The 24,786-nt window shown below is 49.3% G+C and overlaps 5 protein-coding genes across 5 annotated transcripts; all 5 read left to right on the top strand.

Annotated features, from left to right (window-relative positions):
• Positions 1-3,485: 3,485 nt before the first annotated feature.
• LOC119934135 (olfactory receptor 151-like) lies at positions 3,486-4,445 on the top strand. The gene has a single exon (XM_038753537.1). The coding sequence runs from the start codon at positions 3,495-3,497 to the stop codon at positions 4,443-4,445; it is 951 nt and encodes a 316-aa protein (XP_038609465.1). The 5' UTR covers positions 3,486-3,494.
• Positions 4,446-8,755: 4,310 nt separating this feature from the next.
• On the top strand, positions 8,756-9,706 carry LOC119934134 (olfactory receptor 151-like). Its single transcript, XM_038753536.1, has one exon. It carries the CDS (start codon positions 8,756-8,758, stop codon positions 9,704-9,706), a length of 951 nt encoding a protein of 316 aa, XP_038609464.1.
• A 4,375-nt stretch (positions 9,707-14,081) lies between these two features.
• LOC119934133 (olfactory receptor 151-like) lies at positions 14,082-15,035 on the top strand. The gene has a single exon (XM_038753535.1). The coding sequence runs from the start codon at positions 14,088-14,090 to the stop codon at positions 15,033-15,035; it is 948 nt and encodes a 315-aa protein (XP_038609463.1). The 5' UTR covers positions 14,082-14,087.
• A 3,856-nt stretch (positions 15,036-18,891) lies between these two features.
• LOC119934131 (olfactory receptor 151-like) lies at positions 18,892-19,842 on the top strand. The gene has a single exon (XM_038753534.1). It carries the CDS (start codon positions 18,892-18,894, stop codon positions 19,840-19,842), a length of 951 nt encoding a protein of 316 aa, XP_038609462.1.
• A 3,852-nt stretch (positions 19,843-23,694) lies between these two features.
• LOC119934130 (olfactory receptor 151-like) lies at positions 23,695-24,645 on the top strand. Its single transcript, XM_038753533.1, has one exon. It carries the CDS (start codon positions 23,695-23,697, stop codon positions 24,643-24,645), a length of 951 nt encoding a protein of 316 aa, XP_038609461.1.
• The last annotated feature ends 141 nt before the right edge of the window (positions 24,646-24,786 follow it).

Raw genomic sequence — 24,786 nt, 5'->3', positions numbered from 1 at the left:
CCTTTCCCAAATCTTAAGCAGCACTAGCCGAGGTCTCTAAAACGTCATCTCCTGATTCCAGCTAGATCCATCCCCGACTCCCATCCTGGCTCCTCAGAGTCGGAGTGGGAGAGGGGCAGAGATCGTGCAGATGTTTAGGTAGCCACTTCCACTTAGATGATCGCCACTTACCACTTAGATGGTAGCCAACTAAGCCACTTTGTGGAGCACCTAGCGAGCCAACACTTGAAAGCACTGGTAAACAGGAATTCCTGAGTTCAAATTCTAGAGCTGCTTTATCCCTCTAGACTGTAAACTCATTATGGGCAGGGGACATGTCTATTTATTGTTGTACTGTACTCTCTCAAGTGCTTAATACAGTACTCTGCAAGCAGTAAGTGCTCAATAAAGATGAATGAACTTCAAGGCACTGACTGGACTCCTGGTCTGTTGTGATCCTGGGCCAGCGTTGATGAGGGTCAACATCCTTATAGTTCCGGGGTTGGGGGGAGAAATACCTCTTCCTTTCTTTTTCTTTATGGCATTTCTTAAGTGCTTACTATGTGCCAGGCACTATAATAAGCTCTGAGGTAAATATAAGCTATCAGGATGGACGCAATCCTTGTCCCACATGGGGCTCACAGAATTAATTCTCATTTTCGTGGCTTGGTGGAAAGAGCTCGGGCTTGGGAGTCAGAGGACGTGGGTTCTAATCCTGGCTCCACCACTTGTCTACTGTGTGACCTTGGGGAAATCACTTAACTTCTCTGTGCCTCAGTTAGCTCATCTGCAAAATGGGGGTTAACAGGATGAGCCCCACATGGGGCAACCTGATTACCTTGTATATATCCCATCGCTTAGAACAGTGCTTGGCACATAGAAAGCGCTTAACAAATAATATAATTATTTTACAGATGGGATAACTGAGGCACGGACCAGTGAAGTGACCGGTCTTCACTGTGGGCTGTAGGGAGCTGTGGACAGCTAGAGGCGGATGGAGAAGATGATTTAAACACTCAGTTATCTACACATCAAATGTTCCTTTCTCACCTTCTATCTGTAATTTATTTTGTACCTGTCTCCTCTGGTAGACTCTAAGCTCTTTGAAGGCTGAGATAGCGTCTTCTTTCTCTGTTGTACTCTTCAAGTGCTTAGACAATGCCCTTCACACAGTAGTTGCCCAATAATAATAATGATAATAATAATAATAATAATAATGGCATTTATTAATCACTTACTATGTGTAAAGCACTATTCTAAGCGCTGGCAAGGTTATCAGGTGATCAGGTTGTCCCACGTGCAGCTCACAGTCTTAATCCCCACTTTACAGATGAGGTAACAGAGGCCCAGAGAAGTGAAGTGACTTGCCCAAAGTCACACAGCTGACAGTTGGCAGAGTAGGGATTCGAACCCATGACCTCTGACTCCAAAGCCTGTGCTCTTTCCATTGAGCCACGCTGCTTCTCATTAAATACCACTGATGGCTTGAGTGAGAAGACAGACCTGGGTCTGTTGTCACCTAGTTTGGGTCTACCTTTCCTGAGCAGGGTGGGAGTCCCATCCTTATTATGATGTTTGTTAAGTGCTTACTACATGACAAGCACTATTCTAAGCACTGGGGTAGTTTCCAGTTAACCAGGATGGACACAATTCCTGTCCCACATGGAGCTCAAGTAGGAGCAAGAACAGACAGTGAATTCTCATTTTACAGATAAGGAAACTGAGGCACAGAAAAGTTAACTGACTTTCCCAAGGTAACACAGCAGGGACGTGCTGGAGCAGGATTAGAACCCAGGTCCTCTGACTCTTAGGCCGGGGTCCTTTCCATTAGGTCATGCTGTCCCTCCATCACTGCTCCCATTTAACAAGGATCTTCTGTCCCCTCCCACAGTGACACGTCTATAATAATAATAATGATGACATTTATTAATCAATCAATCAATCAATCGTCTGTATTGAGCACTTACTGTTTGCAGAGCACGGTACTAACCGCTTGGGAAGTACAAGTTGGCAACATATAGAGACAGTCCGTACCCAACAGTGGGCTCACAGTCTAAAAGGGGGAGACAGAGAACAAAACCAAACATACTAACAGAATAAAATAAATAGAATAGATATATACAGGTAAAATAAATAAATAAATGAATAGAGTAATAAATATGTACAAACATATATACATATATACAGGTGCTGTGGGGAAGGGAAGGAGGTAAGATGGGGGGGATGGAGAGGGGGACGAGGGGGAGAGGAAGGAAGGGGCTCAGTGTGGGAAGGCCTCCTGGAGGAGGTGAGCTCTCAGTAGGGCCTTGAAGGGAGGAAGAGAGCTAGCTTGGCGGAGGGGCAGAGGGAGGGCATTCCAGGCCCGGGGGATGACGTGGGCCGGGGGTCGATGGCGGGACAGGCGAGAACGAGGTACGGTGAGGAAATTAGCGGCAGAGGAGCGGAGAGTGCGGGCTGGGCTGGAGAAGGAGAGAAGGGAGGTGAGGCAGGAGGGGGCGAGGTGATGGACAGCCTTGAAGCCCAGGGTGAGGAGTTTCTGCCTGATGTGCAGATTGTTTGGTAGCCACTGGAGATTTTTGAGGAGGGGAGTAACATGCCCAGAGTGATTCTGGACGAAGACAATCCGGGCAGCAGCATGAAGTGTGGATTGAGGTGGGGAGAGACACGAGGATGGGAGATCAGAGAGAAGGCTGATGCAGTAGTCCAGACGGGATAGGATGAGAGCTTGAACGAGCAGGGTAGCGGTTTGGATGGGGAGGAAAGGGCGGACCTTGGCAATGTTGTGGAGCTGAGACCGGCAGGTTTTGGTCACAGCTTGGATGTGAGGGGTGAATGAGAGAGCGGAGTCGAGGATGACACCAAGGTTGTGGGCTTATGACACGGGAACGATGGTAGTGCCGTCAACAGAGATGGGAAACTCAGGGAGAGGGCAGGGTTTGGGAGGGAAGACAATGAGTTCCATCTTGGACATGTTGAGCTTACTAAGCGCTTACTATGTGCAAAGCACTGTTCTAAGCGCTGGGGAGGTTACAAGGTGATCAGGTTCATTCATTCAATCGTATTTATTGAGCGCTTACTGTGTGTAGAGCACTGAACAGGTTACCCCATGGGGGGCTCATAGTTTGAATCCCCATTTTCCAGATCAGGTAACTGAGGCCCAGAGAAGTGAAGTGACTTGCCGAAAGTCACACAGGTGACAGTCGGCATAGCCAAGATTTGAACCCATGACCTCTGACTCCAAAGTCTGGGCTCTTTCCACTTAGCCATGCTGCTTCTAGAAAGGGACTTCTCCATCCTCTTTGGATGGATATGAGCCAAGCTCTCAGTTCCTGCTAATCAATCAGTCAGCCAACACATCTGATTCGAGGCATCTTGGACTTCTTTGCGGAGGAAGGGACAGATCCACTTTTGCGAGGAGAATTTCTTACCCTGCGCCTGCTTCCTCCAAGCAGGGCGGAGGGCCCATCTAACCAGAAGTCTTCCATCCTACCCCGACGGGACAGTCTGAGCGGAGAATGGCCGCGGGGAACCACTCTCCGGTGACGGAGTTTATCCTGGCGGGGCTGACAGAGCGTCCAGATCTGCAACTCCCGCTCTTCTTCCTGTTCCTGGGCATCTTCGTGGTCACAGCGGCAGGGAACCTGGGCCTGATCACCTTAATCAGGCTGAGCACTCTGCTCCACACCCCCATGTACTTCTTCCTCACCAACCTGTCCTTCATCGATCTCTGCTACTCCTCCGTCATCACCCCCAAGATGCTGGCGGGCTTCGTGGAGGGGACCAACTTCATCTCCTATCCCGCCTGCATGTCCCAACTCTACTTCTTCCTCATCTTCGTCATTGCCGAGGGCTTCATGCTGGCCGTCATGGCCTATGACCGTTACGTAGCCATCTGCCACCCTCTGCTCTACTGCACCATCATGTCCCCTCGGTCCTGCTCTGTGCTAGTGGCTGGCGTCTACAGCACGGGCTCTCTTTGTGCAGCTGTCCACACCGCCTGTATGCTGAGGTTGTCCTTCTGTAGAAAGAACATCATAAATCACTATTTCTGCGACATCAGCCCCCTCCTCACCCTCTCCTGCTCCCGCACTGACATTAATGAACTGGTGGTCTTTGCCAGCGGGGGTTTCAACATGGTGGCCACCAGCGTGGGCATCCTCAGTTCTTACGTCCGCATTCTCACCTGTGTCCTGCACATCGGCTCTGGCCGAGGCAGGGCCAAGGCCCTGGGCACCTGCAGTTCCCACATCATGGCCGTCGTCCTTTTCTTTGGGTCTGGGGGGTTCACATATCTGAAGCCTTCTTCAGGAGAGTCTCCGGGTGAGGGGAGAGTGTGCTCCTTGTTTTATACCACTGCAGTCCCCATGCTCAACCCCCTGATCTACAGCCTAAGGAATCAAAATGTCCGAGACGCCCTCAGGAAAATCTTGAGGAGGAACGTCTTTTCGGGGTTGGATCGCTACTAGAAGGACTATTAGATTGAAAGTGAGTTCTTCACAGTGGCATGAGTCCTTTTCCGGACAATCACTTGGAGTGTGAGCCGGATGCAAGACAGGGACTATGTCCAGCCTAATTACCTTCTATCTACCTCAGTGCTTACAACAGTGTTTGGCACACAGCAAGTGCTTAAAAAATACCTTAAAATAAAACCACCTTAGAATAAATGATCAGTTACAAGCTTTCCCTTCCTCTGAAATGGAATTTATAACAATTATGGCAATAACTATGATATTTGTTAAGCGCTTACTGTGATAATGATGGCATTTGTTTAGTGCTTACTTTGATAATCATGACATTCGTTAAGCACTTACTATGTGCAAAGCACTGTTCTAATCGCTTGGGAGGTTACAAGGTGATCAGGCTGTCCCTCGGGGGTCTCACAGTCTTAATCCCCATTTTACAGAAGAGGGAACTGAGGCCCAGAGAAGTGAAGTGACTTGCCCAAAGTCACACAGCTGACAATTGGCAGAGCTGGGATTTGAACCCATGACCTCTGACTCCAAAACCCATGCTCTTTCCAATTAGCCACACTGCTTCCACATCTTAAACACTCCGAAGAGTCAAGGAGAGAGTCATGAGTCCTGGGAGCCTCCCTGAGTCTTTCTTTGCCATTCCCCAAAGAGGTCGTCGCCGGGGCCGGGTGGTCCTTGGGGAACTCCCCCAACACTATATTTTCAAGCTGATTCCAGGATCGTAGAGCTGAGATTGCAGATCCCAACTGCGTGCGTGTGGGAGTGGGGATTGGCTCTCTTGGAAAGGAAATGGGCCCCAGCGACTCCGGCGTCGGAAAGAGGGAGGGTGAGTCTCCAGATCCCACCTCTGGAATGTCCTTTCCCAAATCTTAAGCAGCAGTTGCCGAGGTCTCTAAAAAATCATCTCCTGATTCCAGCTAGATCCATCCCCGACTCCCATCCTGGCTCCTCAGAGTCTGAGCGGGAGAGGGGCAGAGATCGTGCAGATGTTTAGGTAGCCACTTCCACTTAGATGATCGCCACTTACCACTTAGATGGTAGCCAACTAAGCCATGTAGTGGAGCACCTAGCGAGCCAACACTTGTAAACACTTGTAAACAGGAATTCCTGGGTACAAATTCTAGATCTGCCTTATCCCTCTAGACTGTAAACTCATTATGGGCAGGGGACATGTCTGTTTATTGTTGCACTGTACTCTCCCAAGTGCTTAATACAGTGCTCTGCAAGCAGGAAGTGCTCAATAAATAGGAATGAACTTCAAGGCACTGACTGGACTCCAGGTCTGGTGTGATCCTGGGCCAGCATTGATGAGGGTCAACATCCTCATAGTTCCGGGGGTTGGGGGGGAGAAATCCCTCTTCTTTTCTTTTTCTTTATGGCATTTCTTAAGTGCTTACTATGTGCCAGGCACTATACTAAGATCTGAGTCCAAGACTGAACTACATGTCCAAGACTGAACTCTTTGTCTTCCCTCCCAAACCCTGCCCTCTCCCTGACTTTTCCATCTCTGTTGATGGCACTACCATCCTTCCCATCTCACAAGCCCGCAACCTTGGTGTCATCCTCGACTCCGCTCTCTCGTTCACCCCTCACACCCAAGCCGTCACCAAAACATGCCGGTCTCAGCTCTGCAACATTGCCAAGATCCGCCCTTTCCTCTCCATCCAAACTGCTACCTTGCTCGTTCAAGCTCTCATCCTATCCCGTCTGGACTACTGCATCAGCCTTCTCTCTGATCTCCCATCCTTGTGTCTCTCCCCACTTCAATCCATACTTCATGCTGCTGCCCGGATTGTCTTTGTCCAGAAACGCTCTGGGCATGTTACTCCCCTCCTCAAAAATCTCCAGTGACTACCAATCAATCTGCGCATCAGGCAGAAACTCCTCACCCTGGGCTTTAAGGCTGTCCATCCATCACCTCGCCCCGTCCTCCCTCACCTCCCTTCTCTCCTTCTCCAGGCCAGCCTGCACCCTCCGCTCCTCCACCGCAAATCTCCTCACCATACCTCGTTCTCGCCTGTCCCGCCGTCGACCCCCGGCCCACATCATCCCCCGGGCCTGGAATGCCCTCCATCTACCCATCCGCCAAGCTAGCTCTCTTCCTCCCTTCAAGGCCCTACTGAGAGCTCACCTCCTCCAGGCGGCCTTCCCATACAGAGCCCCTTCCTTCCTCTCCCCCTTGTCCCCCTCTCCATCCCCCCATCTTACCTCCTTCCCTTCCCTACAGCACCTGTATATATGTATATATGTTTGTACATATCTATTATTCTATTTATATCTTTATTTATTTTACTTGTACATATCTATTCTATTTATTTTATTTTGTTAGTTTGTTTTGTTCTCTGTCTCCCCCTTCTAGACTGTGAGCCCACTGTTGGGTAGGGAGTGTCTCTATATGTTGCCAACTTGTACTTCCCAAGTGCTTAGTACAGTGCTCTGCACACAGTAAGTGCTCAAAAAATATGATTGATTGATTGATTGATTGATTGAGGTAAATATAAGCTATCAGGGTGGACACAATTCATGTCCCACATGGGGCTCACAGAATTAATTCTCATTTTCGTGGCTTAGTGGAAAGAGCTCGGGCTTGGGAGTCAGAGGATGTGGGTTCTAATCCTGGCTCCACCACTTGTCTGCTGTGTGCCCTTGGGGAAATCACTTAGCTTAGCTCGTCTGCAAAATGGAGGATAAAGGTGTGAGCCCTATGTGGGGAAACGTGATTACCTTGTATATATGCCAGCGTTTAGAAAAGTGCTTGGCACATAGAAAGCGCTTAACAAATAACATAATTATTTTACAGATGGGATAACTGAGGCACGGAGCAGTGAAGTGGCTGGTCTTCACTGTGGGCTGTAGGAAGCTGTGGACTGCTAGAGGAGGATGGAGAAGCTGATTTAAACACTCAGTTATCTACAAATCAAATGCTCCTTTCTCACCTTCTATCTGTAAATTATTTTGTACCTACCTCCTCTGGTAGACTCAAAGCTCTGTGAAGGCAGAGATAGTGTCTTCTTATTCTGTTGTACTCTCCAAGTGCTTAGCAAGGGCTCCTCACATAGTAGGTGCTCGATAATAACAATAACAATAATAAAAATAATGACATTTATTAAGCGCTTACTATCTGCAAAGCACTGTTCTAAGTGCTGGGGAGGTTACCAGGTGATCAGGTTGTCCCACGTGGGGCTAACACAGTCTTAATCCCCACTTTACAGATGAGGTAACTGAGGCCCAGAGAAGTGAAGTGACTTGCCCAAAGTCACAGTGCTGACAGTTGACAGAGCAGGGATTCGAACCCATGACCTCTGAATCGAAAGCCCGGGCTCTTTCTACTGAGCCACGCTGATTCTCAATAAATACCACTGATGGCTTGAGTGAGAAGACAGACCTGGGTCTGTAGTCACCTAGTTTGGGTCTACCTTTCCTGAGCAGGGTGGGAGTCCCATCCTTATTATGATGTTTGTTAAGTGCTTACTACATGACAAGCACTATTCTAAGCACTGGGGTAGTTTCCAGTTAACCAGGATGGACACAGTTCCTGGGATGGACACAATTCCTGTCCCACATGGAGGTCAAATATGAGGGAGAACAGGCAGTGAATTCTCAATTTACAGATGAGGAAACTGAGGCACAGAAAAGTTAACTGACTTTCCCAATGTTACACAGCAGGCAAGTGCTGGAGCAGGATTAGAACGCAGGTCCTCTGACTCTTAGGCCCGGGTCCTTTCTGTTATGTTATGCTGTCCCTCCATCACTGCTCCCATTTAACAAGGATCTTCTGTCCTCTCCCACAGTGACCCTTCTATAATAGTAAAAATAATGACATTTATTAAGTGCTTACTAGGTGCAAAGCACTGTTCTAAGCGCTGGGGAGGTTACAAGGTGATCGAGTTGTCCCACGGGGGGCTCACAGTCTTAATCCCCATTTTCCAGATGAGGTAACTGAGGCCCAGAGAAGTGAAGTGACTTGCCCAAAGTCACCCAGCTGACAGTTGGCGGAGGTGGGATTTGAACCCATGACCTCTGACTCCAAAGCCCGGGCCCTTTCCACTGAGCCACGCTGCTTCTAGAAAGGGACTTCTCCATCCTCTTTGGATGGATATGAGCCAAGCTCTCAGTTCCTGCTAATCCATCAGTCAGCCAACACATCCGATTCGAGGCATCTTGGACTTCTTTGTGGAGGAAGGGACAGATCCACCTGGGCGAGGAGAATTTCTTAGCCTGCGCCTGCTTCCTCCAAGCAGGGCAGAGGGCCCATCTAACCAGAAGTCTTCCATCCTACCCCGACAGGACAGCCTGAGGGGAGAATGGCCACGGGGAACCACTCTCTGGTGACGGAGTTTATCCTGGCGGGGCTGACAGAGCGTCCAGATCTGCAACTCCCCCTCTTCCTCCTGTTCCTGGGCATCTTCGTGGTCACGGCGGCGGGGAACCTGGGCCTGATCACCTTAATCAGGCTGAGCACTTCGCTCCACTCCCCCATGTATTTCTTCCTCACCAACCTGTCCTTCGTCGATCTCTGCTACTCCTCCGTCACCACCCCCAAGATGCTGGCGGGCTTCGTGGCGGGGACCAACTCCATCTCCTATCCTGCCTGCATGACCCAACTCCACTTATTCCTCCTCTTCGTCATCGCTGATGGCTTCATGCTGACCGTCATGGCCTACGACCGTTATGTAGCCATCTGCCATCCTCTGCTCTACGTCACCATCATGTCCCCTCGGGCCTGCTCCGTGCTGGTGGCCGGCGTATACATCACGGGCTCTGTTTGTGCAGCTGTCCACACCGCCTATATGCTGAGGTTGTCCTTCTGTAGAAAGAACGTCATCAATCACTATTTCTGCGACATCCGCCCCCTCCTCGCCCTCTCCTGCTCCCGCACTGACATCAATGAACTGGTGGTCTTTGCCAGCGGGGGTTTCAACGTGGCGGCCACCAGCATGGGCATCCTCAGCTCTTACACCCGCATCCTCGCCTGCGTCCTGCGCGTCGGCTCTGGCCGAGGCAGGGCCAAGGCCCTGGGCACCTGCAGTTCCCACATAATGGCCGTCATCCTTTTCTTTGGGTCTGGGGCATTCACATATCTGAAGTCTTCTTCAGGAGAGTCTCCGGGTGAGGGGATAGTATCCTCCTTGTTTTGTACCACTGTGGTCCCCATGCTCAACCCCTTGATCTACAGCCTAAGGAATCAGAATGTCCGAGATGCCCTCAGGAAAATCTTGAGGAGGAACGTCTTTTCGGGGTTGGATCGTTACTAGGAGGACTGTTAGATTGAAAGTGAGTTCTTCACAGTGGCATGAGTCCTTTTCCGGACAATTACTTGGAGTGTGAGCCGGATGTAAGACAGGGACTATGTCCAGCCTAATTACCTTCTATCTACCTCGGTGCTTACAGCAGTGTTTGGCACACAGCAAGTGCTTAAAAATACCTTAAAATAAAACCACCTTAGAATCAATGATCAGTTACAAGCTTTCCCTTCCTCTTAAATGGAATTTATAACAATTATGGCAATAACTATGATATTTGTTAAGCGCTTACTGTGATAATGATGGCATTTGTTAAGCGCTTACTGTGATAATGATGGCATTTGTTAAGCGCTTACTATGATAATGATGACATTCGTTAAGTGCTTACTATGTGCAAAGCACTGTTCTAAGCGCTGGGGAGGTTACAAGGTGATCAGGCTGTCCCTCGGGGGGCTCACAGTCTTAATCCCCATTTTACAGAAGAGGGAACTGAGGCCCAGAGAAGTGAAGTGACTTGCCCAGAGTCACACACCTGACAATTGGCGGATCCGGGATTTAAACCCATGACCTCCGACTCCAAAGCCCGTGCTCTTTCCACTTAGCCACACTGCTTCCGCATCATAAACACTCTGAAGAGTCAGGGAGAGAATCATGAGTCCTGGGAGCCTCCCCGAGTCTTTCTTTGCCATTCCCCAAAGAGGTCGTCACCGGGGCCGGGTGGTCCTTGGGGAACTCCCCCAACACTATATTTTCAAGCTGATTCCAGGATCGTAGAGCTGAGATTGCAGATCCCAACTGCTTCCGTGTGGGAGTGGGGATCGGCGCTCTTGGAAAGGAAATGGACCCCAGCGACTCCAGCCTCTGGAAGAGGGAGGGTGAGTCTCCAGATTCCACCTCTGGACTGTCCTTTCCCAAATCTTAAGCAGCAGTAACTGAGGTCTCTAAAACATCATCTCCTGATTCCAGCTAGATCCATCCCCGACTCCCATCCTGGCTCCTCAGAGTCTGAGCGGGAGAGGGGCAGAGATCGTGCAGATGTTTAGGTAGCCACTTCCACTTAGATGATTACCACTTACCACTTAGATGGTAACCAACTAAGCCACGTAGTGGAGCACCTAGCGAGCCAACACTTGTAAACACTGTTAAACAGGAATTCCTGGGTTCAAATTCTAGAGCTGCCTTATCCTTCTAGACTGTAAACTCATTATGGGCAGGGGACATGTCTGTTTATTGTTGTACTGTACTCTCTCAAGTGCTTAATACAGTACTCTGCACGCAGTAAGAGCTCAATAAATATGAATGAACTTCAAGGCACTGACTGGACTCCTGGTCTGTTGTGATCCTGGGCCAGTGTTGATGAGGGTCAACATCCTTATAGTTCCAGGGGTGGGGGGGAGAAATACCTCTTCCTTTCTTTTTCTTTATGGCATTTCTTAAATGCTTACTATGTGCCAGGCACTATAATAAGCTCTGAGGTAAATATAAGCTATCAGGATGGACGCAATCCTTGTCCCACATGGGGCTCACAGAATTAATTCTCATTTTCGTGGCTTGGTGGAAAGAGCTCGGGCTTGGGAGTCAGAGGATGTGGGTTCTAATCCTGGCTCCACCACTTGTCTACTGTGTGACCTTGGGGAAATCACTTAACTTCTCTGTGCCTCAGTTAGCTCATCTGCAAAATGGGGGTTAACAGGATGAGCCCCACATGGGGCAACCTGATTACCTTGTATATATCCCATCGCTTAGAACAGTGCTTGGCACATAGAAAGCGCTTAACAAATGATATAATTATTTTACAGATGGGATAACTGAGGCACGGAGCAGTGAAGTGACTGGTCTTCACTGTGGGCTGTAGGGAGCTGTGGACAGCTAGAGGAGGATGGAGAAGGTGATTTAAACACTCAGTTATCTACACATCAAATGTTCCTTTCTCACCTTCTATCTGTAAATTATTTTGTACCTGTCTCCTCTGGTAGACTCTAAGCTCTTTGAAGGCTGAGATGGTGTCTTCTTTCTCTGTTGTACTCTTCAAGTGCTTAGCCAATTCCCTTTACACAGTAGTTGCCTAATAATAATAATAATAATAATAATAATAATAATAATAATAATAATGGCATTTATTAATCACTTACTATGTGTAAAGCACTATTCTAAGCGCTGGTGAGGTTATCAGGTGATCAGGTTGTCCCACGTGGGGCTCACAGTCTTAATCCCCACTTTACAGATGAGGTAACCGAGGCCCAGAGAAGTGAAGTGACTTGCCCAAAGTCACACAGCTGACAGTTGGCAGAGCAGGGATTCGAACCCATGACCTCTGACTCCAAAGCCTGTGCTCTTTCCATTGAGCCACGCTGCTTCTCATTAAGTACCACTGATGGCTTGAGTGAGAAGACAGACCTGGGTCTGTTGTCACCCAGTTTGTGTCTACGTTTCCTGAGCCGGGTGGGCGTCCCATCCTTATTATGATTGTTAAGTGCTCACTACATGATAAACACTATTCTAAGCACTGGGGTAGTTTCCAGTTAACCAGGATGGACACAATTACTGTCCCACATGAAGCTCAAATAGGAGCAAAAACAGACAGTGAATTCTCATTTTACAGATAAGGAAACTGAGGCACAGAAAAGTTAACTGACTTTCCCAAGGTCACACAGCAGGGAAGTGCTGGAGCAGGATTAGAACCCAGGCCCTCTGACTCTTAGGCCGGGGTCCTTTCCATTAGGTCATGCTGTCCCTCCATCACTGCTCCCATTTAAAAAGGATCGTCTGTCCCCTCCCACAGTGACACTTCTACAATAATAATAATGATGACATTTATGAATCAATCAATCAATCGTATTTATTGAGTGCTTACTGTGTGCACAGCACTGTACTAAGCGCTTGGGAAGTACAAGTTGGCAACATGTAGAGACAGTCCCTACCCAACAGTGGGCTCACAGTCTAAAAGGGGGAGACAGAGAACAAAACCAAACATACTAACAAAATAAAATAAATAGAATAGATATGTACAAGTAAAATAAATAGAGTAATAAATTTGTACAAACATATATACATATATATAGGTGCTGTGGGGAAGGGAAGGAGGTAAGATGGCAGGGTGGAGAGGGGGACGAGGGGGAGAGGAAGGTAGGGGCTCAGTCTGGGAAGGCCTCCTGAAGGAGGTGAGCTCTCAGTAGGGCCTTGAAGGGAGGAAGAGAGTGAGCTTGGCGGGTGGGCAGAGGGAGGGCATTCCAGGCCCGGGGGATGACGTGGGCCGGGGTTCAATGGCGGGACAGGCGAGAACGAGGTACAGTGAGGAGATTAGCATCAGAGGAGCAGAGGGTGTGGGGTCGGCTGGAGAAGGAGAGAAGGGAGGTGAGGGAGGAGGGGGCGAGGGGATGGATGGACAGCCTTGAAGCCCAGGGTGAGGAGTTTCTGCCTGATGCGCAGATTGATTGGTAGCCACTGGAGATTTTTGAGGAGGGGAGTAACATGCCCAGAGCACTTCTGGACAGAGACAATCCGGGCAGCAGCATGAAGTATGGATTGAACTAGGGAGAGACACGAGGATGGGAGATCAGAGAGAAGGCTGCTGCAGTAGTCCAGACGGGATAGGATGAGAGCTTGAATGAGCAGGGTAGCGGTTTGGATGGAGAGGAAAGGGTGGATCTTGGCAATGTTGCAGAGCTGAGACTGGCAGGTTTTGGTGACGGCTTGGGTGTGAGGGGTGAACGAGAGAGCGGAGTCGAGGATGACACCAAGGTTGTGGGCTTGTGAGACGGGAAGGATGGTAGTGCCATCAACAGAGATGGGAAAGTCAGGGAGAGGGCAGGGTTTGGGAGGGAAGACAAGGAGTTCAGTCTTGGACATGTTGAGCTTACTAAGCGCTTACTATGTGCAAAGCACTGTTCTACGCGCTGGGGAAGTTACAAGGTGATCAGTTTCATTCATTCAATCATATTTATTGAGCGCTTACTGTGTGTAGAGCACTGTACAGGTTACCCCACGGGGGGCTCATAGTTTGAATCCCCATTTTCCAGATGAGGTAACTGAGGCCCAGAGAAGTGAAGTGACTTGCCGAAAGTCACACAGCTGACAGTTGGCATAGCCGTGATTTGAACCCATGACCTCTGACTCCAAAGTCTGGGCTCTTTCCACTTAGCCACGCTGCTTCTAGAGAGGGACTTCTCCATCCTCTTTGGTTGGATATGAGCCAAGCTCTCAGTTCCTGCTAATCAATCCGTCAGCCAACACATCTGATTTGAAACATCTTGGACTTCTTTGCAGAGGAAGGGACAGATCCACTTGGGTGAGGAGAATTTCTTACCCTGCGCCTGCTTCCTCCAAGCAGGGCGGAGAGCCCCTCTAACCAGAAGTCTTCCATCCTACCCCAACAGGACAGAATGAGCGGGGAATGGCTGCGGGGAACCACTCTCCGGTGACAGAGTTTATCCTGACGGGGCTGACGGAGCATCCAGATTTACAACTCCCACTCTTCCTCCTATTCCTGGGCATCTTCGTGGTCACGGCGGTGGGGAACCTGGGCCTGATCACCTTAATCAGGCTGAGTGCGCTCCACACCCCCATGTACTTCTTCCTCACCAACCTGTCCTTCGTCGATCTCTGCTACTCCTCCGTCACCACCCCCAAGATGCTGGCGGGCTTCGTGGCGGGGACCAACTCCATCTCCTATCCTGCCTGCATGACCCAACTCCACTTATTCCTCATCTTCATCATCGCCGACGGCTTCATGCTGACAGTCATGGCCTACGACCGCTACGTAGCCATCTGCCACCCTCTGCTCTACGGCACCATCATGTCCCCTCGGGCCTGCTCCGTGCTAGTGGCCGGCGTCTACACCACGGGCTCTCTTTGTGCAGCTGTCCACATCGCCTGTATGCTGAGGTTGTCCTTCTGTAGAAAGAATGTCATCAATCACTATTTCTGTGACATCCGCCCCCTCCTCGCCCTCTCCTGCTCCCACACCGACATCAATGAACTGGTGGTCTTTGCCAGCGGGGGTTTCAACATGGCGGCCACCAGCGTGGGCATCCTCAGCTCTTACGCCCGCATCCTCGCCTGTGTCCTGCGCATCGGCTCTGGCCGAGGCAGGGTCAAGGCCCTGGGCACCTGCAGTTCCCACATAATTGTCGTCGTCCTTTTCTTTGGGTCTGCGGTGTTCACATATCTGAAGCCTTCTTCAGGAGACTCTTCGGGTGAGGGGAGAGTATCCTCCTTGTTTTGTACCACTGTGGTCCCCATGCTCAACCCCTTGATCTACAGCCTAAGGAATCAAAATGTCCGAGACGCCCTCAGGAAAATCTTGAGGAGGAACATCTTTTCGGGGTTGGATCGCTACTAGGAGGACTATTAGATTGAAAGTGAGTTCTTCACAGTGGCATGAGTCCTTTTCCTAATAATCACTTGGAGTGTGAGCCGGATGCAAGACAGGGACTATGTCCAGCCTAATTACCTTCTATCTACCTCAGTGCTTACAACAGTGCTTGGCACACAGCAAGTGCTTAAAAAATACCTTGAAATAAAACCACCTTAGAATAAATGATCAGTAACAAGCTTTCCCTTCCTCTTAAATAAAATTTATAACAATTATGGCGATAACTATGATATTTGTTAAGCGCTCACTGCGATAATGATGACAGTCTTTTAGACTGTGAGCCCACTGTTGGGTAGGGACTGTCTCTATATGTTGCCAATTTGTACTTCCCAAGCGCTTAGTACAGTGCTCTGCACATAGTAAGCGCTCAATAAATATGATTGATGATGATTTGTTAAGTGCTTACTATGATAATGACATTCGTTAAGCACTCACTATATGCAAAGCACTGTTCTAAGCGCTGGGGAGGTTACAAGGTGATCAGGCTGTCCCTCGGGGGGTTCACAGTCTTAATCCCCATTTTACAGAAGAGGGAACTGAGGCCCAGAGAAGTGAAGTGACTTGCCCAAAGTCACACAGCTGACAATTGGCAGAGCTGGGATTTGAACCCATGACCTCTGACTCCAAAGCCCATGCTCTTTCCACTTAGCCACACTGCTTCCTCGTCATAAACACTCCGAAGAGTCGAGGAGAGAGTCATGAGTACTGGGAGCCTCCCCGAGTCTTTCTTTGCCATTCCCCAAAGAGGTCATCGCCGGGGCTGGGTGGTCCTTGGGGAACTCCCCCAACACTATATTTTCAAGCTGATTCCAGGATCGTAGAGCTGAGATTGCAGATCCCAACTGCGTGCGTGTGGGAGTGGGGATCGGCTCTCTCGGAAAGGAAATGGACCCCAGCAACTCCAGCGTCAGGACAAGGGAGGGTGAGTCTTGAGATTCCACCTCTGGAATGTCCTCTCCCAAATCTTAAGCAGCGGTAGCTGAGGTCTCTAAAACACCATCTCCTGATTCCAGCTAGCTCCATCCCCGACCCCAGTCCTGGCTCCTCAGAGTCTGAGAGGGAGAGGGGCAGAGATAGTGCAGATGTTTTGGTAGCCACTTCCAGTTAGATGATTGCCACTTACCACTTAGATGGTAGCCAACTAAGCCACTTTGTGGAGCACCTAGCGAGCCAACACTTGTAAGCACTGGTAAACAGGAATTCCTGGGTTCAAATTCTAGAGCTGCCTTAGTCCTCTAGACTGTAAACTCATTATGGGCAGGGGACGTGTCTGTTTACTGTTGCACTGTACTCTCTCAAGTGCTTAATACAGTGCTCTGCACGCATTAAGTACTCAGTAAATATGAATGAATTGCAAGGCACTGACCGGACTCCAGGTCTGTTGTTATCCTGGGCCAGCGTTGATGAGGGTCAACATCCTTACAGTTCCAGGGGTGGGGGGGAGAAATCCCCCTTCTCTTCTTTTTCTTTATGGTATTTCCTAAGTGCTTACTATGTGCCAGGCACTCTACTAAGCTCTGAGGTAAACATAAGCTATCAGGATGGACGCAATCCTTGTCCCACATGGGGCTCACAGGATTAATTCTCATTTTCGTGGCTTAGTGGAAAGAGCTCAGGCTTGGGAGTCAGAGGACGTGGGTTTCTAATCCCGGCTCCACCACTTGTCTGCTGTGTGACCTTGGGAAAATCACTTAACTTCTCTGTGCCTCAGTTAGCTCATCTGCAAAATGGGGGTTAACAAGATGAGCCCCACATGGGGCAACCTGATTACCTTGTATATATCCCATCGTTTAGAACAGTGCTTGGCACATAGAAAGCGCTTAACAAATAACATAATTATTTTACAGATGGGATAACTGAGGCACAGAGCAGTGAAGTGACTGGTCTTCACTGTGGGCTGTAGGGAGCTGTGGACTGCTAGAGGAGGATGAAGAAGCTGATTTAAACACTCAGTTATCTACACATCAAATGTTCCTTTCTCACCTTCTATCTGTAAATTATTTTGTACCTGTCTCCTCTGGTAGACTCTAAGCTTTTTGAATGCAGAGATAATGTCTTCTTATTCTGTTGTACTCTCCAAGTGTTTTGCAAGGGCTCTTTACACAGTCAGTGCTCGATAATAACAATAATAGTAATAATAATAATAATGACATTTATTAAGCACTTCTTACTATCTGCAAGGCACTGTTCTAAGCGCTGGGAAGGTTACCAGGTGATCAGGTTGTCCCACGTGGGGCTAACACAGTCTTAATCCCCACTTTACAGATGAGGTAACTGAGGCCCAGAGAAGTGAAGTGACTTGCCCAAAGTCACACAGCTGACAGTTGGCAGAGGAGGGATTCGAACCCATGACCTCTGACTCCAAAGCCCGGGCTCTTTCCACTGAGCCACGCTGCTTCTCAATAAATACCACTGATGGCTTGAGTGAGAAGACAGACCTGGGCCTGTAGTCACCTAGTTTGGGTCTACCTTTCCTGAGCAGGGTGGGAGTCCCATCCTTATTATGATGTTTGTTAGGCGCTTACTACATGACAAGCACTATTCTAAGCACTGGGGTAGTTTCCAGTTAACCAGGATGGACACAATTCCTGGGATGGACACAATTCCTGTCCTACATGGAGCTCAAGTATGAGGGAGAACAGGCAGTGAATTCTCAATTTACAGATGAGGAAACTGAGGCACAGAAAAGTTAACTGACTCCCTACTGAGAGCTTCAAGGCCCTACTGAGAGCTCACCTCCTCCAGGAGGCCTTCCCAGACTGAGCCCCTTCCTTCCTCTCCCCCTCGTCCCCCTCTCCATCCCCCCCATCTTACCTCCTTCCCTTCCCCACAGCACCTGTGTATATGTTTATATGTTTGTACATATTTATTACTCTATTTATTTATTTATTTATTTATTTACCTGTACATATCTATTCTATTTATTTTATTTTGTTAGTATGTTCGGTTTTGTTCTCTGTCTCCCCCTTTTAGACTGTGAGCCCACTGTTGGGTAGGGACTGTCTCTAGATGTTTCCAACCTGTACTTCCCAAGCGCTTAGTACAGTGCTCTGCACACAGGAAGTGCTCAATAAATACTATTGATTGATTGATTGATTGATTGATTGACTTTCCCAAGGTTACGCAGCAGGCAAGTGCTGGAGCAAGATTAGAACCCAGGTCCTCCGACTCTTAGGCCCGGGTCCTTTCTGTTAGGTTATGCTGTCCCTCCATCACTGCTCCCATTTAACAAGGATATTCAGTCCCCTACCACAGTGACCATTCTATAATAATAATAATGATGGCATTTATTGAGCGCTTACTACGTGCAAAGCACTGTTCTAAGCGCTGGGGAGTTTACAAGGTGATCAGGTTCATTCATTCAATCGTATTTATTGAGCGTTTACTGTTTGCAGTGCACTATGCAGGTTGCCCCACTGGGGGTTCACAGTTTGAATCCCCAGTTTCCAGATGAGGTAACTGAGGCCCAGAGAAGTGAAGTGACTTGCCGAAAGTCACACAGCTGACAGTTGGCGGAGATGGGATTTGAACCCATGACCTCTGACTCCAAAGTCTGGGCTCTTTCCACTGAGCCATGCTGCTTCTAGAAAGGGACTTCTCCATCCTCTTTGGATGGATATGAGCCAAGCTCTCAGTTCCTGCTAATCCACCAGTCAGCCAACACATCCGATTCGAGGCATCTTGGACTTCTTTGTGGAGGAAGGGACAGATCCACTTGGGTGAGAGAATTTCTTAACCTGCGCCTGCTTCCTCCAAGCAGGGCAGAGGTCCCCTCTAACCAGCAGTCTTCCATCCTACCCCGACAGGGCAGCCTGAGGGGAGAATGGCCACGGGGAACCACTCTCCGGTGACGGAGTTTATCCTGGCGGGGCTGACGGAGCGTCCGGATCTACAACTCCCGCTCTTCCTGCTGTTCCTGGGCATCTTTGTGGTCACGGCGGCAGGGAACCTGGGCCTGATCACCTTAATTGGGCTGAGCGCTCCGCTCCACACCCCCATGTACTTCTTCCTCACCAACCTGTCCTTCATCGACTTCTGCTACTCCTCCGTCACCACCCCCAAGATGCTGGTGGGCTTCGTGGCGGGGACCAACTCCATCTCCTATCCCGCCTGCATGGCCCAACTCTACTTCTTCATCGTCTTCGTCATCGCCGAGGGCTTCATGCTGACCGTCATGGCCTACGACCGTTACGTAGCCATCTGCCACCCTCTGCTCTACAGCACCATCATGTCCCCTCGGGCCTGCTCTGTGCTAGTGGCCGGCGTCTACACCACGGGCTCTCTTTGTGCAGCTGTCCACACTGCCTGTATGCTGAGGTTGTCCTTCTGTAGAAAGAACGTCATCAATCACTATTTCTGCGACATCCGCCCCCTCCTCGCCCTCTCCTGCTCCCACACCGACATCAATGAACTGCTGGTCTTTGCCAGCGGGGGTTTCAACACGGTGACCACCAGCGTGGGCATCCTCAGCTCTTACGCCCGCATCCTCGCCTGCGTCCTGCGCATCGGCTCTGGCCGAGGCAGGGTCAAGGCCCTGGGCACCTGCAGTTCCCACATAGCGGCCATCGTCCTTTTCTTTGGGGCTGGGGCATTCACGTATCTGAAGCCTTTTTCAGGAGACTCTCCGGGTGAGGGGAGAGTGTGCTCCTTGTTTTATACCACTGCGGTCCCCATGCTCAACCCCTTGATCTACAGCCTAAGGAATCAAAATGTCCGAGATGCCCTCAGGAAAATCTTGAGGAGGAACATCTTTTCGGGGTTGGATCGCTACTAGGAGGACTATTAGATTGAAAGTGAGTTCTTCACAGTGGCATGAGTCCTTTTCCTAATAATCACTTGGAGTGTGAGCCGGATGCAAGACAGGGACTATGTCCAGCCTAATTACCTTCTATCTACCTCAGTGCTTACAACAGTGCTTGGCACACAGCAAGTGCTTAAAAAATACCTTAAAAGAAAACCACCTTAGAATAAATGATCAGTAACAAGCTTTCCCTTCCTCTTAAATAAAATTTATAACAATTATGGCAATAACTATGATATTTGTTAAGCGCTCACTGCGATAATGATGACAGTCTTTTAGACTGTGAGCCCACTGTTGGGTAGGGACTGTCTCTATATGTTGCCAATTTGTACTTCCCAAGCGCTTAGTACAGTGCTCTGCACATAGTAAGCGCTCAATAAATACGATTGATGATGATTTGTTAAGTGCTTACTATGATAATGACATTCGTTAAGCACTCACTATATGCAAAGCACTGTTCTAAGCGCTGGGGAGGTTACAAGGTGATCAGGCTGTCCCTCGGGGGGTTCACAGTCTTAATCCCCATTTTACAGAAGAGGGAACTGAGGCCCAGAGAAGTGAAGTGACTTGCCCAAAGTCACACAGCTGACAATTGGCAGAGCTGGGATTTGAACCCATGACCTCTGACTCCAAAGCCCATGCTCTTTCCCCTTAGCCACACTGCTTCCACATCATAAACACTCCGAAGAGTCGAGGAGAGAGTCATGAGTCCTGGGAGCCTCCCCGAGTCTTTCTTTGCCATCCCCAAAGAGGTCGGCGCTGGGGCCGGGTGGTCCTTGGGGAACTCCCCCAACACTATATTTTCAAGCTGATTCCAGGATCGTAGAGCTGAGATTGCAGATACCAACTGCTTCCGTGTGGGAGTGGGGATCGGCTCTCTTGGAAAGGAAATGGACCCCAGCGACTCCAGCGTCAGGACGAGGGAGGGTGAGTCTTGAGATTCCACCCCTGGAAAGTTCTTTCCCAAATCTTAAGCAGCGGTAGCTGAGGTCTCTAAAACACCATCTCCTGATTCCAGCTAACTCCATCCCCGACCCCAGTCCTGGCTCCTCAGAGTCTGAGAGGGAGAGGGGCAGAGATCGTGCAGATGTTTAGGTAGCCACTTCCACTTAGATGATTGCCACTTACCACTTAGATGGTAGCCAACTAAGCCACTTTGTGGAGCACCTAGCGAGCCAACACTTGTAAGCACTGGTAAACAGGAATTCCTGGGTTCAAATTCTAGAGCTGCCTTAGTCCTCTAGACTGTAAACTCATTATGGGCAGGGGACGTGTCTGTTTACTGTTGCACTGTACTCTCTCAAGTGCTTAATACAGTGCTCTGCACGCATTAAGTACTCAGTAAATATGAATGAATTTCAAGGCACTGACCGGACTCCAGGTCTGTTGTTATCCTGGGCCAGCGTTGATGAGGGTCAACATCCTTATAGTTCCAGGGGTGGGGGGGAGAAATCCCCCTTCTTTTCTTTTTCTTTATGGTATTTCCTAAGTGCTTACTATGTGCCAGGCACTGTACTAAGCTCTGAGGTAAACATAAGCTATCAGGATGGACGCAATCCTTGTCCCACATGGGGCTCACAGGGTTAATTCTCATTTTCGTGGCTTAGTGGAAAGAGCTCGGGCTTGGGAGTCAGAGGACGTGGGTTTCTAATCCTGGCTCCACCACTTGTCTGCTGTGTGACCTTGGGGAAATCACTTAACTTCTCTGTGCCTCAGTTAGCTCATCTGCAAAATGGGGGTTAACAAGATGAGCCCCACATGGGGCAACCTGATTACCTTGTATATATCCCATCGTTTAGAACAGTGCTTGGCACATAGAAAGTGCTTAACAAATAACATAATTATTTTACAGATGGGATAACTGAGGCACAGAGCAGTGAAGTGACTGGTCTTCACTGTGGGCTGTAGGGAGCTGTGAACTGCTAGAGGAGGATGAAGAAGCTGATTTAAACACTCAGTTATCTACACATCAAATGTTCCTTTCTCACCTTCTATCTGTAAATTATTTTGTACCTATCTCCTCTGGTAGACTCTAAGCTTTTTGAATGCAGAGATAATGTCTTCTTATTCTGTTGTACTCTCCAAGTGTTTTGCAAGGGCTCTTTACACAGTCAGTGCTCGATAATAACAACAATAGTAATAATAATAATAATGACATTTATTAAGCACTTCTTACTATCTGCAAGGCACTGTTCTAAGCGCTGGAAAGGTTACCAGGTGATCAGGTTGTCCCACGTGGGGCTAACACAGTCTTAATCCCCACTTTACAGATGAGGTAACTGAGGCCCAGAGAAGTGAAGTGACTTGCCCAAAGTCACACAGCTGACAGTTGGCAGAGGAGGGATTCGAACCCATGACCTCTGACTCCAAAGCCCGGGCTCTTTCCACTGAGCCACGCTGCTTCTCAATAAATACCACTGATGGCTTAAGTAAGAAGACGGACCTGGGTCTGTAGTCACCTAGTTTGGGTCTACCTTTCCTGAGCAGGGTGGGAGTCCCATCCTTATTATGATGTTTGTTAAGCGCTTACTACATGACAAGCACTATTCTAAGCACTGGGGTAGTTTCCAGTTAGCCAGGATGGACACAATTCCTGGGATGGACACAATTCCTGTCCTACATGGAGCTCAAGTATGAGGGAGAACAGGCAGTGAATTCTCAATTTACAGATGAGGAAACTGAGGCACAGAAAAGTTAACTGACTCCCTACTGAGAGCTGCAAGGGCCTACTGAGAGGTCATCTCCTCCAGCAGGCCTTCCCAGACTGAGCCCCTTCCTTCCTCTCCCCCTCGTCCCCCTCTCCATCCCCCCCATCTTACCTCCTTCCCTTCCCCACAGCACCTGTATATATGTTTATATGTTTGTACATATTTATTACTCTGTTTATTTATTTATTTATTTTAACTGTACATATCTATTCTATTTCTTTTATTTTGTTAGTATGTTCGGTTTTGTTCTCTGTCTCCCCCTTTTAGACTGTGAGCCCACTGTTGGGTAGGGGCTGTCTCTAGATGTTTCCAACTTGTATTTCCCAAGCGCTTAGTACAGTGCTCTGCACACAGTAAGTGCTCAATAAATACTATTGATTGATTGATTGATTGATTGATTGACTTTCCCAAGGTTACACAGCAGGCAAGTGCTGGAGCAAGATTAGAACCCAGCTCCTCTGACTCTTAGGCCCGGGTCCTTTCTGTTAGGTTATGCTGTCCCTCCATCACTGCTCCCATTTAACAAGGATATTCAGTCCCCTCCCACAGTGACCATTCTATAATAATAATAATGATGGCATTTATTGAGCGCTTACTACATGCAAAGCACTGTTCTAAGCGCTGGGGAGTTTACAAGGTGATCGGGTTCATTCATTCAATCGTATTTATTGAGCGTTTACTGTTTGCAGTGCACTGTGCAGGTTGCCCCACTGGGGGTTCACAGTTTGAATCCCCAGTTTCCAGATGAGGTAACTGAGGCCCAGAGAAGTGAAGTGACTTGCCGAAAGTCACACAGCTGACAGTTGGCGGAGATGGGATTTGAACCCATGACCTCTGACTCCAAAGTCCGGGCTCTTTCCACTGAGCCATGCTGCTTCTAGAAAGGGACTTCTCCATCCTCTTTGGATGGATATGAGCCAAGCTCTCAGTTCCTGCTAATCCACCAGTCAGCCAACACATCCGATTCGAGGCATCTTGGACTTCTTTGTGGAGGAAGGGACAGATCCACTTGGGTGAGAGAATTTCTTAACCTGCGCCTGCTTCCTCCAAGCAGGGCAGAGGTCCCCTCTAACCAGCAGTCTTCCATCCTACCCCGACAGGGCAGCCTGAGGGGAGAATGGCCACGGGGAACCACTCTCCGGTGACGGAGTTTATCCTGGCGGGGCTGACGGAGCGTCCAGATCTACAACTCCCGCTCTTCCTCCTGTTCCTGGGCATCTTTGTGGTCACGGCGGCAGGGAACCTGGGCCTGATCACCTTAATTGGGCTGAGCGCTCCGCTCCACACCCCCATGTACTTCTTCCTCACCAACCTGTCCTTCATCGACTTCTGCTACTCCTCCGTCACCACTCCCAAGATGCTGGTGGGCTTCGTGGCAGGGACCAACTCCATCTCCTATCCCGCCTGCATGGCCCAACTCTACTTCTTCATCGTCTTCGTCATCTCCGACGGCTTCATGCTGACCCTCATGGCCTATGACCGTTACGTAGCCATCTGCCACCCTCTGCTCTACAGCACCATCATGTCCCCTCGGGCCTGCTCTGTGCTAGTGGCCGGCGTCTACACCACGGGCTCTCTTTGTGCAGCTGTCCACACCGCCTGTATGCTGAGGTTGTCCTTCTGTAGAAAGAACATCATCAATCACTATTTCTGCGACATCCGCCCCCTCCTCGCCCTCTCCTGCTCCCGCACCGACATCAATGAACTGGTGGTCTTTGCCAGCGGGGGTTTCAACACGGTGACCACCAGCGTGGGCATCCTCAGCTCTTACGCCCGCATCCTCGCCTGCGTCCTGCGCATCGGATCCGGCCGAGGCAGGGTCAAGGCCCTGGGCACCTGCAGTTCCCACATAGCGGCCATCGTCCTTTTCTTTGGGGCTGGGGCATTCATGTATCTGAAGCCTTTTTCAGGAGACTCTACGGGTGAGGGGAGAGTGTGCTCCTTGTTTTATACCACTGCGGTCCCCATGCTCAACCCCTTGATCTACAGCCTAAGGAATCAAAATGTCCGAGACGCCCTCAGGAAAATCTTGAGGAGGAACATCTTTTCGGGGTTGGATCCCTACTAGGAGGACTATTAGATTGAAAGTGAGTTATTCACAGTGGCATGAGTCCTTTTCTTAATAATCACTTGGAGTGTGAGCCGGATGCAAGACAGGGACTATGTCCAGCCTAATTACCGTCTATCTACCTCAGTGCTTACAACAGTG

The sequence above is a fragment of the Tachyglossus aculeatus genome, chromosome 11 (genome assembly GCF_015852505.1).
Source record: "Tachyglossus aculeatus isolate mTacAcu1 chromosome 11, mTacAcu1.pri, whole genome shotgun sequence".
In the NCBI taxonomy this organism is placed as follows: Eukaryota; Metazoa; Chordata; class Mammalia; order Monotremata; family Tachyglossidae; genus Tachyglossus; species Tachyglossus aculeatus.
This window is presented reverse-complemented; position numbering and strand designations above follow the sequence as displayed.